General features: G+C 38.6%; 1 protein-coding gene across 8 annotated transcripts in view; it reads right to left on the reverse strand.

Moving 5' to 3' along the window:
• Positions 1 to 400: 400 nt before the first annotated feature.
• LOC309808303 (solute carrier family 22 member 10-like) overlaps positions 401 to 13279 on the reverse strand; it is a 51760-nt gene continuing 38881 nt past the window's right edge. For 7 of the 8 annotated variants that reach the window (XM_082628437.1, XM_082628434.1, XM_082628436.1 and 4 more), the window contains 8 exons: positions 12894 to 13048; positions 12623 to 12791; positions 11311 to 11434; positions 10726 to 10841; positions 7295 to 7509; positions 5335 to 5443; positions 4352 to 4555; positions 401 to 2211 (listed from right to left, as the gene is read on the reverse strand). In XM_082628437.1, the coding sequence (XP_082484563.1) occupies positions 2151 to 2211; positions 4352 to 4555; positions 5335 to 5443; positions 7295 to 7509; positions 10726 to 10841; positions 11311 to 11434; positions 12623 to 12791; positions 12894 to 13048 (1153 nt within the window). In that variant the 3' untranslated portion in view covers positions 401 to 2150. The remainder of the gene's footprint in view (positions 2212 to 4351; positions 4556 to 5334; positions 5444 to 7294; positions 7510 to 10725; positions 10842 to 11310; positions 11435 to 12622; positions 12792 to 12893; positions 13049 to 13279) is intronic. The other variant, XM_082628435.1, reaches the window with a different exon arrangement.

The following is a 13279-nucleotide window of genomic DNA, read 5'->3' on the forward strand; positions in this document are numbered from 1 at the left end:
CTTGCAGTTGCTGTCTGAATGGTATTTCTTTTTCTATCCTTTTACTTTCAATCTACTGGTATCGGGTCTAAAGTATATTTCCTGTAGACAACAGATGGTTGGATATTTTTGTTTTTCATCCAGCCAGTCTCTGCTTTTAATTAGATTGTAAATATTATTATTGATACAGTTGGAATCACATCAATTATTTTCATTTTATTTTTCTTTCTGTCTCATGACTATTTTATTCCTCCGGTCCTCTTTTAATACCACCTTTAAAGTACATATTTTCTAGTGTATCGTTTAATTCATTTAAGTATTTTTAACTCTTTTTTTTCTCAGTGGTTTCTCAGTAGTTGCTCTAGAGCTTATAATACACAGCATAAGCTATCAGAAACTACTTCATATTTATACTCACTGAATTCCATAATATATAGAAACTTTACTCCTATAGAGCTCTATTTCCTCCCCCATCTACTTTGTGCTATTATTTTTTAGACATGTTAATATATTACTATATAGACTTTCACAGTCTAGAATAGTTGCCCCATGAGTTCTTTCATGGTGCATTTAGTCAAAAGAGAACAGATTCAGTATGCTTACTCTATCTTCTTCAGGATCAGAACCCTCCTCCTTTTTTAAGGGAAGCTCTGTACCACAACAAACTAGTCATATATGTTTAGTTTTAATATTTATGGTGTATATATGTGTCTTTTTAAAACTGTTTTCTGTAGATAATTAAGTTCCATAATTAAAAATTTTTAAAGAAAAAATAAAGAATAGAACAAAAGGGAAATGAATGGGAAGCAGAGAAACACATAAAGTTTGGTAGCAAGAGAGAGAAAGACGATGAAGAGGGAGAAATTATGAAACCATGCTCCATAGGATTAATGGAAGCTGGTGTTTAACAGAAATCATTGAATGCGTCTAACAGAGCAGTAGATAAGGGAACAGGGTTTTCTTAGAAAACCCTCTGCTTTTAACCTGTCTTTACTGATTAAGCTTACTTCATTTGTATTTTTCCCCTTTCTCTAACTGCAAACCCTCCAAACTTCATGAACCCTACATAATTTATCATCAGACTTCTAACCACCCCCATAGATAATACTTCTGATGTATGAGTCACTATAGTAATGAGGGCTTAAGTTGTTTTCCAAAAATTTGGAGTCAGCTCCTGCCCAATACACCTGGCTAAGATTAGTTTAGCCCACTGACCCTAAAGCTGGGCCTGCACAGAAATGAGTTACTTCATCTTTCCCCAATCTCCAATCACCTTTCCAAATGCCTGAGACCACTCTGCTTCTTTATATCATAAATATCTCAAGCCTCTGGCCTTTGGAGATGCATATCTGAGATTTATTCTCCTGTGTCCTCACTTGGCTACCTCACAAATAAAACTTTCTCTGTTGCAAACATCAGTGACTCAGTGTTTGGCTTGTTGCTCGACGGGCAAACAAACCTGGTTTGGTTACATATTTGGTGAGCAAGCCAGGAGATAACTCCAGACAGTGCTTTTGTCCATGGTTCTTCAGCCCCTTACCAGTATTGATAGCCTGTGGATGAGTCCAAACAGCTACCTGGTAGACACTCCACAGGATTTCCCCCAGACCCAAAAAGATCAGTGTTTTCAAGTCACTTAGGCATACCCCAAACAACTCAATAATATTTTTAGGAATAAAAAATATCTAGCACCCAAGAAGTTAAGACACAATGCTTGGCATCCATCAAAAATTAGGTAAGTAAAGTTATAGGAAAATAGAATCCATGATAAGGAGAGAAACTATTAATGAAGAAAAAGATAAACTAAATTGTCCTATATCTATTACATGAAATAAATTTATAGTTAAGCATTCTCCCACAAAGAAAACTACAGGTCTTTTCACTGGAAATTTTACCAAATATTTAAGGAAGACATATTACCCATTTTACACCAACTCCTTCAGGAATAGAAGAGGAAAAAATGTTTCCTAACATTCTATGTGGGCACCATTTTTCTGATCATGGAATTACATGTTCCAAGAAATCATATGTTTAATTGCAAATTAATGCCATGATTGTAAATGAGATTCATGTTCCAGTATATTTTCTTGCTAGTATGTAAAGATAAAGGAAAACTCCCATTTTTTTCTCCATATTTTTATTTTCGTCACCAGTCATCTCATGAAATCCACTTAAAATTTTGTCACTTTAATGTAGAAATCTTTTTCATTTGCTTCTCTTGAGAATCTTTTGCTGGAAAAACAAAACAGAAAAAAACAAATCAACCAACCAGTTAGCAAATAAAAACACACATTAAAAAATAGAAAAAAATAAAAGTAAGTTTGGATGCCATCCCTGCACAAGCACAAACTGATCCTTAACCATCAGCTTTTTATAATCCAATAAAATTCATGACAGATTGACACTCATCCTGGAAAAGGCTCTGCTGACTGTGCAGACCCAAGAAAGCAGTTAGAAAGTGCTACTCTCACTTGGACTTTTTAGACCTCTGACCAAAGACACCTTTGGAAAGTCAGTAGGTGAGTTGAAAATCTTAGCCCCATTTGTTATGCAGTGAAATGTGTCCCTTCAAAAGTTCATATGCTTAAGCCTTAACTCTCAGTATCTCAGAATATGAGATTGCTATATTTAGAAACATGGTTCTCGCAGATATAATTAATTAAGATGAAGTCATACTGGAGTAGGTTGGGCCCCTAAACCAATTTGACTGGTGTCATTATACAAAGGGGATATTTGGACGTAGAGACATGCCAGGGAGATGCCATGTGGAGATTGTAGTTAAGCTGCCACAAGCCAAGGAACTACCAAAAACCAGGAGAGACCTGGAATAGACCCTTCTCTAGAGCCCTCAGAGGCTGCCAACAACTTCAGCTCAGACTTCCAGGCTCCAGAACTGTGAGACAATACATTTCTGTTGTTTAATTCACTCAGTTTGTAGAACTTTATTATTGAAGTCCTAGGTTACGAAGATGGCATATTTCTCATATTAAAAGACTTTTACTAGTTTCTTTTTTCCCCTATCTTTGATACTTTCCATTACTTGCAGTGACAAAATTTGCCTGAATCTTACAAGCACCTACACAAGATTTATTTCTTTATTTTCTTTTCAAAGAGAGTCTTTATTTTTTTTCTTAAAAAATTTTTTTAACATCTTTAATAGACTATAATTGCTTTACAATGGTGTGTTAGTTTCTGCTGTATAAAAAAGTGAATCAGCTATATATACACATATATCCCCATATCTCCTCCCTCTTGCATCTCCCTCTCACCCTCCCTATCCCACCTCTCTAGGTGGTCACAAAGCACCGAGCTGATCTCCCTGTGCTGTGTGGCTGCTTCCCACTAGCTATCTATTTAACATTTGGTAGTGTATACATGTCCATGCCACTCTCTCACTTCGTCCCAGCTTACCCTTCCCCCTCCCCATGTCCTCAAGTCCATTCTCTACATCTGCATCTTTGTTCCTGTCCTGCCCCTAGGTTCTTCAGAACCTTTTTTTTTTTAGATTCCATATACATGTGTCAGCATACAGTATTTGTTTCTCTCTTTCTGACTTACTTCACTCTGTATGACAGTCTCTAGGTCCATCCACCTCACTACAAATAACTCAATTTCATTTCTTTTTATAGCTGAGTAATACTCCATTGTATATATGTGCCACATCTTCTTTATCCATTCATCTGTGAATGGACACTTAGTTTGCTTCCATGTCCTGGCTATTGTTAATAGTGGTGCAATGAACATTGTGGTACATGACTCTTTTTGAATTATGGTTTTCTCAGAGTATATGCCTAGTAGTGGGATTGCTGGGTCATATGGTAATTCTATTTTTAGTTTTTTAAGGAACGTCCATACTGTTTTCCATAGTAGCTGTATCAATTTACATTCCCACCAACAGTGCAAGAGGGTTCCCTTTTCTCCACACCCTCTCCAGCATTTATTGTTTGTAGATTTTCAGGATGGCCATCATCAAAGAGTCTTTAACTCAACATGATCTTCCTAACATTGTTCCTTCACTGGTCATCCCATTTCTTTTCCCTTTATATCCCATGCTCTTACGGATCTGAGGATCATGAAATACTATCATGAGGGCGGGTAGGATATGCCCTCACAAGAGAGCTAATTACTGTGTCTTCAGCACTAAAACTACCAATGAGAACAGGGCAGAGAGGAATCTCTGCAGTCTAGACTGGAACTCACAATGGTTAGAAATGACCTTGCCACTTGTGAAGGCAATGGCCCAAGATGGAAGTATCCCAGGCAGGCTCAGCCTTCCCAGTGATCTGAGGGCCCCACTCTGTGTTTTGTCTTCCTCACTCACAGATCCAAAGCACACAGTCTCTCCCAGGGGATGGCTAGAAGCATTACTCACTTATTTTCCACATCCTGGATGGTGTCAAGCAGAGGCAGATTTCTGGTTTCAGGTTGGAAAGGGACAACAAGACTAGCAATAATGGGACATACTCCATAGATGATCCAGGGCAGAGTGGGTAGATACACCACCAGGGTCATCAAGAGAGGAGCCAGTGCTGACCCACACCTACTAGCCATTACATCTAATCCCAAAGCTTTTGCCCTGAAGGGTAAACAAGAATACATAATAATCCAGTAAAAATCCATGCATGTAACTTATGATCTATTCTTTTGATGTGATTATGGAACACACTAAAACACAATTATTACATATGTGGGCTTTATGAAACACTTGTTTTTGTGATTTGCTCTGTGATTTTCTAGCTGTCTTTGACAGGGTCAAAATGTGTTAAGACCCATTTTCATCATTTTAATAAAAACAGATGTATTGAAATACTGCTTAGCACAGTACATGATACCAAGTCAGCTTTTTTGATAAACTTTGGTGATAATTGTTTTTTAGTATATTGTTACTATTACTATTACAAATAATTGCTTTATAATTAACATTTCTTATTATGTTATTCCACAATAAGCATCAATTAACTGGGAAAGTCCTATTTTTTGGCACTGGAGGGATAGTCAAAGTTCTTTGTTCTTGATTTTCCATTTTTCTATTCTAGTAGTACAGTTTACAGCTATTAGATGATAAACAATAAAGTCACTTTTTAGAAAATCCATATCCAAAGCCAACCTCAAATACACAGTAATTAAGGTTAAATCCACTTTTTTTGTTTGTTTTTATTTTCTAATATGTTTGGTGCTTTATATTTCTGTTTTACACTCATAACTGGAACTTACAAATGGGTAACTACTACCTTATTATTAGTGGAATTAGAACAGTTTCCTGGTCCCTTTCCTAAACCACAAATTATATTAAACTACTGACACTATATATCAATCTTTACTCAGGCTTCGGAAGGATATAAAAAATCCTTATACCTGAGGAGAGTGGGGATGAGTTCATTACAGTGGACAGAATAACTGGTGATAGAAGCGGCAACGCAGCTGATTCCCACACTTGCCAAAGTCACACGCAGGGTCTGCATTTCTAGAGAGAGGAAGACCAGTGAGATTAAGAAAGCTGTGTTAAAGGAATCAGCACCCACCAAATTTATTCAGGACAAACAACTCTACAGGTTATTTGTATGCTTGAAATAGATTGTAGAAAATATTACAGTAGCAGGATCATGGAGTCTTTTATAAACTGAGAAAGATAAAGTTATCAATGTAGGTTGTAAAATGTACATAAAATTATCTCGGTTAATTGTAGCAAATCTCTCTCTATATCTGAGATTTGCCAGAGAAGAAGAAGAAAAGGTGAGTGTGGCAGAAATTTGCTTTTAGTTATTCTGTCCAGTACTTGCTCTATGCTTATTATAGAAAGTAGGACTGTCATGTGGACAATTACTGTGTCTAAGCCTCAGCTTTAACCTTGAGGACTTTACAATTAAAGTGCAGAATTTAAAGTGACCAGTCATCCTGGTTTTTCTGGGAATTAGGAGGTTTTAGCAATGTGAGATTTTCATTAATAAAACCTGGAAAGTCCCAGACAAACCTCAATGAGTCAGTCAACCTAGTGTAGATACAGCATTGCCATGGGGTGAGTATGGCACAAGAGAGTAATAGAAGGACAGGGCTTTTTTGTTAGTGGACAGGCTGAAGAGAAGCTGGATCTACATCAATGTTAGACATGAAGAACCAAGAATGGAAACTTCTATTTGGAAAAAAATAATTTGGGACCACTAAAAAAAATTTCAGAGAAACAGTTTTCTGCACAGTATAAAAAGAAATCTAATTATAGCTTTATAATATTGGAAAGAACTCTCGCGTAAGGGAGTAAGCCTGCATCATTAATGGTATTCTAAAGAGCAGAGTCCACCCATCTGTAATGCTGTGAAGCATATTCTTGCATCGGGAGATCGTGAAGCATAGTGCCCACTAAGGTTCTACTAATCCTTACATATCATCTTTCTATTAACTTGTAAAGTAATCTAACAGGGAATGGACAAGGATTTTTTTTTAACACCTATTTTAATTAATTAATTTATTTCTGGCTGTGTTGGGTCTTCGTTTCTGTGTGAGGGCTTTCTCTAGTTGCGGTGAGCGGGGGCCACTCTTCATTGCGGTGCGCGGGCCTCTCACTATCGCGGCCTCTCTTGTTGCAGAGCACAGGCTCCAGACGCGCAGGCTCAGTAGTTGTGGCTCACGGGCCCAGTTGCTCCGCGGCATGTGGATTTCCCAGACCAGGGCTCGAACTCGTGTCCCCTGCATTGGCCAGCAGATTCTCAACCACTGCGCCACCAGGGAACCCCTGGACAAGGATTTTAATCTGCTTAAATTCTATTCCTACTGTTCACTCCTTCATTCCTTGAAAAAGGGGGATTTTTTTCATTTCCTTGGAGACTCTCATGAGCAAGAGCTGCAGTCATGGTGACTTAACACCACACTCATATGTGGGTATGTAGAGACGGGGAAGTGACTAGTCATCAAAGCTGGTAATGAAGAGCCCAAACAGAGGGAGTGACCATGCTGTGTCCTCACCTGGGGGATCATTGCAAGGCCTCACCCCTCCATGTTTGTTATTTGAAGTGTGAATGGACAAAAGGCAGGTAAACAATTGCTGTCCTAGAGAAATAATCTGGGATAAATTGTACCAGTTTAAGACACTTCACAATGTGATGAGATGAACTTATGCCTGGTTTGCCCCTCGCTGACCTTTAGTTTTTTTCCCAAAAAATTTTTAGCAGAATTTCTCATAAACCATCAGATTGGTTTGGGGGAATACTTAGCGCATAAGTGGTACCTCTTTTTAAACCTGACTTCAGACAAGTGTGACCAATACAATCCCTGAAGGGTGGAAAAAAGACACTTTTCTCCCCAAAGTCCCGTCTTCTCTCACCTTGGGGCACAAACGTGTTGGTCAAAATGGAAAGTCCCACCAGGAACATGAAAAGCATCTGGGTTGGTCGACGGCCCACATAATTCAATACTAGAAGTGCAAGACATCGGGCTAAGGCAGTGAGAACTCCAAAGATTACCTGGAACAGGAAAATATTGTTCCCAAATTGCTGTAGATTGATAAAAATGCCAAAAAAGGGTATTGTGCTTGCAAATCTGTAGTGAACAAAAGAGGAAAGACACAAGCTGTAAGATTTAGAGCCAACGTGTTGCAGTCGATTATTATATTGACCCAGGCAGCCAATGATCAATGTTTAAGAATAAAGGTGTAGTCTGATTTGTATAACACTTCCTTTTAGGGTGATAAAGTTACCGTTAAAATAACATGGCTATAAAGGAAAACGATATTCCTTTTGTCCTTCTTTTTTTTGAGTCCCTAAGCATAGAGTTAGCAGTGATGGGAAAACATAACCTGACTCAGTCACCAAACTGGATGGTATAGAGAATTTGAATATATAAGCATTAAAACTTAAAATTTAGGGAAATCATTTCTTTTTGAGAGTTGTCTGTATGCTGTGAGTCCTCCTTCTATTCCGCCAGCCCCAATACTGTAAAGCGTTTCCCTTTTCTCAACTAGTGACTGAAACTGCAAAGAAACTACCTGTGTCCCCTTGAGTGGGAGCATAGTGTCCTGGTTTCAAACACAGTTCTGGGAAATTTAAAGTTCATATAAGAGTTCTTGGGTCTAAAAGAAAATGTAAGAATTCAGGAAAGCAAACATGTACCAACTGTACCATCAGAAATGGAATCAAAGATTCCCACTGAGGATCTACCTTTTACCCAAAGAGCATCTAAGGGAAAGGAGTCCACATAAAAGATCTATTTCACCCAGAGAGAGACAGATTTAGGTATTGCAATAGAAGAAACCATCACAGTAAATAGACATTTCTTCAAAGAAGATATACAGATTGCCAACAAACACATGAAAGAATGCTCAACATCATTAATCATTAGAGAAATGCAAATCAAAACTACAATGAGATATCATCTCACACTGGTCAGAATGGCCATCATCAAAAAATCTAGAAACAATAAATGCTGGAGAGGGTGTGGAGAAAAGGGAACCCTCTTGCACTGTTGGTGGGAATGTAAATTGATACAGCCACTATGGAGAACAGTATGAACATTCCTTAGAAAACTAAAAATAGAAGTACCATATGACCCAGCAATCCCTCTATTGGGCATACACCCTGAGAAAACCACAGTTCAAAAAGAGTCATGTACCAAAGCGTTCATTGCAGCTCTATTTACAATAGCCAGGACATTGAAGCAACCTAAGTGTCCATCAACAAATGAATGGATAGGGTGGGATGGGGAGGGTGGGAGGGAGGGAGATGCATGAGGGAAGGGATGTGGGAACAGATGTATATGTATGACTGATTCACTTTGTTATAAAGCAGAAACTAATTAAAAAAACAAATAAATGGATAAAGAAGATATGGCACATATATACAATGGAATATTACTCAGCCATAAAAAGGAACAAAACTGAGTTATTTGTAGTGAGGTGGATGGACCTAGAGACTGTAATACAGAGTGAAGTAAGTCAGAAAGAGACAAACAATTACCGTATGCTAACATATATATATATGGAATGTTAAAAAAAAAAAGAAAGAAAGAAAAGAAAAAAAAAGGTCAGAAGAACCTAAGGGCAAGACGGGAATAAAGATGCAGACCTACTAGAGAGTGGACTTGAGGATACAAGGAGGGGGAAGGGTAAGCTGGGACAAAGTGAGAGAGTGGCATGGACATATATACACTACCAAACGTAAAATAGATAGCTAGTGAGAAGCAGCCGCATAGCACAGGGAGATCAGCTCGGTGCTTTGTGACCACCTAGAGGGGTGGGATAGGGAGGGTGGGAGGGTGGGAGGGAGGGAGATGCAAGAGGGAAGAGATATGGGGACATATGTATATGTATAACTGATTCACTTTGTTATAAAGCAGAAACTAACACACCATTGTAAAGCAATTATACTTCAATAAAGATGTTTTAAAAAAAAGAAAATAGAAGAAATTATCACAGAACACAGCAATTGCAAACAGGTCTTCTCTTTATCATGATATGTACTTTTTCCTTCCACTCTGATTATCTAGAATTCAGAAACGTAAGTCTGTGTCCTAGTGGGTATGAAAAGGTCAAAAAGCACAATGTAGTAAAATGAATAAGCAGTCTACTAGGATATGTCTGGGAAAGATAAATTTTACTATTCAATAGTCACTTTCTGGGCTTCCCTGGTGGCGCAGTGGTTGGGAGTCCGCCTGCCGATGCAGGGGACACGGGTTCGTGCCCCGGTCCGGGAAGATCCCACATGCCACGGAGCGGCTGGGCCCGTGAGCCATGGCCGATGGGCCTGCTCGTCCGGAGCCTGTGCTCCACAATGGGAGAGGCCACAACAGTGAGAGGCCCACGTACCACAAAAAAAAAAAAAAAAAAAAAAGTTACTTTCTTAAGCTTGGCAGTGGGTGTTTATCGTCCTGTGTGCTTTTTGTCCATGTATGTAAATCTTCAAAAATTCAGAAGTTAAAATTTCTCCTCCTGACTATAACAAAGTAAATACTTATATCCCCTCAAGAGATAATGAGCAAGACTTTAACAGAAGCCCTTGTGCTAACACACAAAAAAACTGTATCCAAATTGGAAACAAAAGTCCATCAATATTGAAGTACATAAAGGAATTGTAGTGTATTCATCTAATGGAAACTAAAGCATTAGGGAGGAAAACAACCTACTGTCACATGCAACAGAATGGATGAATCTTCATGAATGAGCATGAGGAAAGGCAGCCTGTCACAGAACCCTTCTATCATTTATATTATGTGAAGGTCAAGATCAGGCAACACTCATCTGCAGTGAAGGAGATCAGAACCACTGTTAAGTTTTATTTGGCACAGGAGCGGGCTGTGAGGAGAGAACAGTCAGGCAATGGTGTGGAGGTGGTGAATATTGCTGTAGCAGATAGTTGAGGGGAAGTCTTGGGGAATTAGGATTTTCTATCTTGATCTGTATGTTGGCTACCTTTTTACAAACTGACATTTTCATTGATTTGTATCTGTTTTTTACCTCTTCATGTTTCTGTTTGCAATGTTTGCTTCAATTAAAATTGAAAGAAAAATGAAGAAAATTAAGTGCCCAAATCTGTACTGTGATGGAAGTTCTCAACATCAATCTCCAGAGAAAAGACTGATAGTGTGATATGACCTAACTAACTTTTCATCATATAATCAGTTTCATGTGAGCGTTATTTGGTGTGATTTCCTCATTTTTTCTCCAAATCAGCGCCTCCCTCTCACAGCACTGTTAAAACCTGTGAAATACATAGATTCATGTCCCCACTCTTTGAATGTTGTCATGCACCGCGTGGAGCCCACCTCACAAAGAGCAGGAGACAGATCCTCTTACGCAGGTTGGGTGTGCGGAACAAGTCAAATACAGTAGTTTTGGTCTGTGCGGCCTCCAGCTCCTCCATCATGGTTGCTCTCAAACCCTTCAAGAACGACAAATGTGTCATTTGCCAACACAGTGCCAAGTATTGTGATGAGCACTGGCACCCAATAGGAGAGGAGAGATGTGTTCCCTTTCTTTATAACGTAACATGTTACACATACAATCACAGGAGTGAACATGGTATGAAGAAGGATGCAGGGAGTTAAAGGAGACTCCAGGAAATTAAATGGCAACAATGATATTTTGAAAATGAGGCCACAGAGGTGGGCAGGGTACCCAGGAGAGCACATAGGGTATAGAGTCAGATCAGGAATTGAGCTATAGGAAGAAGCTCTGTACAGTGCTCACAGCTTCTTTTCTATGAGATGGCCATGAAAGGACAGGGAATTTGCATTCTCAACTAGCTGCCCTTGTTAGAAAAGCAGTTTGTCTATCTATAATAAGGAGAAGGCAAGTGTCCATTTGTGTCTTCTCTCTAACCCAATAACCACCTTCCCCTTCCTGCTCACCTCTATGTTCAGGGCTGCTTCAGCATTCTTTATTCCATTTCTGTGTGCAACTTTTTGAAGTTCCTTTAAGCTCTCATCTGGCTTATTGGTGATAATCAGCCACCGAGCAGATTCCACCAGCCACCTGATGAAAGAAGGGCACACTAGTGCAGTCAGCTATCTCTTGCTTATTTGTCCTATGGTTAATTACAACATATGCTTTTTGCCTTCCATCCAATATCCACCACCAATTGGAGTGGTGGATATTGGATGGAAGGCAAAAAATGTACTACATGCATAGGATCACAGACTTTGTTTTCAAATTGCCTCTCTGCTTATTCACCAGGAGATTTTCCAAAGAGGCTTATGAAGCTTAAGTTTGAGAGTCCCTCACTTGCATAAATCCCTTCCTAAGCTGAGCATGAGATCTGGCAAATTTGTGCCATAGTATATATTCTATATATAGTATATATAACGTATATTATTTTGAAAAAAGAAGTCCCCAAATTATGTAAACTTTTAGACCAACAAATATTGTGAATACTCCTGCCACTACCAGAAGTGTTGGTAACTAACTACATAAATGAGTCACTTATTTACATCTGCTTTAGTGTTCTTATAAATAAATGGAAACAATAAGCACATCTTCCTTGTTATGAGAATAGAATGACTTAGCAGATGAGTCTGACATGGATTACTCTTCTTTCTCTCTGTACTCATCTCACTATATTAAGCCTGTAGTCATCTTTCTGTGATCTACTAAAGCTAATTCTCCCTAGAGTGGTTTTAAGTGTAGGGGTGGAATTATCCATAAATAAATATTTGTTAAAATTATTTAAGGGAAGAGGGAGTGTTGAATACGTAATGTAAGTCATCCAATCTGCATGTCATTTTCACTTCTGGAGAAATTCTGTTGCTATTTTGTTAAATTGCTCTATGAATAAATTTTCTGCCTCTTCCTTTATCCAATTTCATCTGCAACATAGAAAATCATGGAAAACTTTATTGTACCTTATTCATTCCAAAGCCAAAAAATTGAAAGTATATCTTCAAGTCTATAAGAAAAATAATATTGGAATAACTCAATGACCACAATACTGGGTAAGACTTAGGAAGCAAAATGGCAGAAAATACCTCGAGCTCCCTTGAAGGAAGATCACTGTTACTCCCTATTCTACTTCTCAAATCTCAAATTGATCAGAGTGAACAGATGAGAAACACTGGTTTAGGTCAAAACAACAGGAAAGGGTCCAGGGAATAAGAAAATCAGTATATCCCAATTCAATATGCATTTTCATCCTAGGTTCCCTTAAGTGGAGAGAGAGGCTCATACCTTGAGGAGAAAAAGAAGACAAAGAATGGTATAGACACCACCAGCTGCAGGGTATGCCAGTCTCGAAAGACAAAAGCCAGTCCTCCCAGCATTATCTGTCCGATACTAATGGCACAGGTTATCAGTGTTATTACCATGGCTTTTGACTGGGACCTTGTCCACTCTACAACTGAAAGAAAACCCAATTGGGATATTAATGTCACATAAGGGTGAAATTTCAAGGTTAAATTCAAGGCTTGGAAAATCAAGAAAATCAAAACTGTTGACTTACTGAGCATCCAGTTATTTGTTATGATGACCACAACAGAACAACCTGACCAGAAGCGTAGTGAGCAGTAAATGGGGAAGGTGGGAGCAAAGGCTGCACAGGTCCCAGAGATGGCGAGCTGGAGCAAACACCACCTGAGAATCAACTTTCTCCCAAAGCTAAGAAACAGAGAGGCAGGTTAGATTATGGGAGGAATGATAATTTGTGGTAAAAAAAAAAAATTAAGAAAACAAAGCATACATTGAAATTTAGACAATGTTTTAACAAGTGATTCTTTGTACTTGAAACCTTGAGTAAACAAGAGCTAAATCAACAACGGAAATCGCTTCATACTAACACTCTGGTTTACAGACTAACATTACTAAAACTTCATCATCCAATCCCCAGGA

The sequence above is a fragment of the Mesoplodon mirus genome (assembly GCF_964341445.2).
Source record: "Mesoplodon mirus genome assembly, chromosome: 7".
Lineage (NCBI taxonomy): Eukaryota > Metazoa > Chordata > Mammalia > Artiodactyla > Ziphiidae > Mesoplodon > Mesoplodon mirus.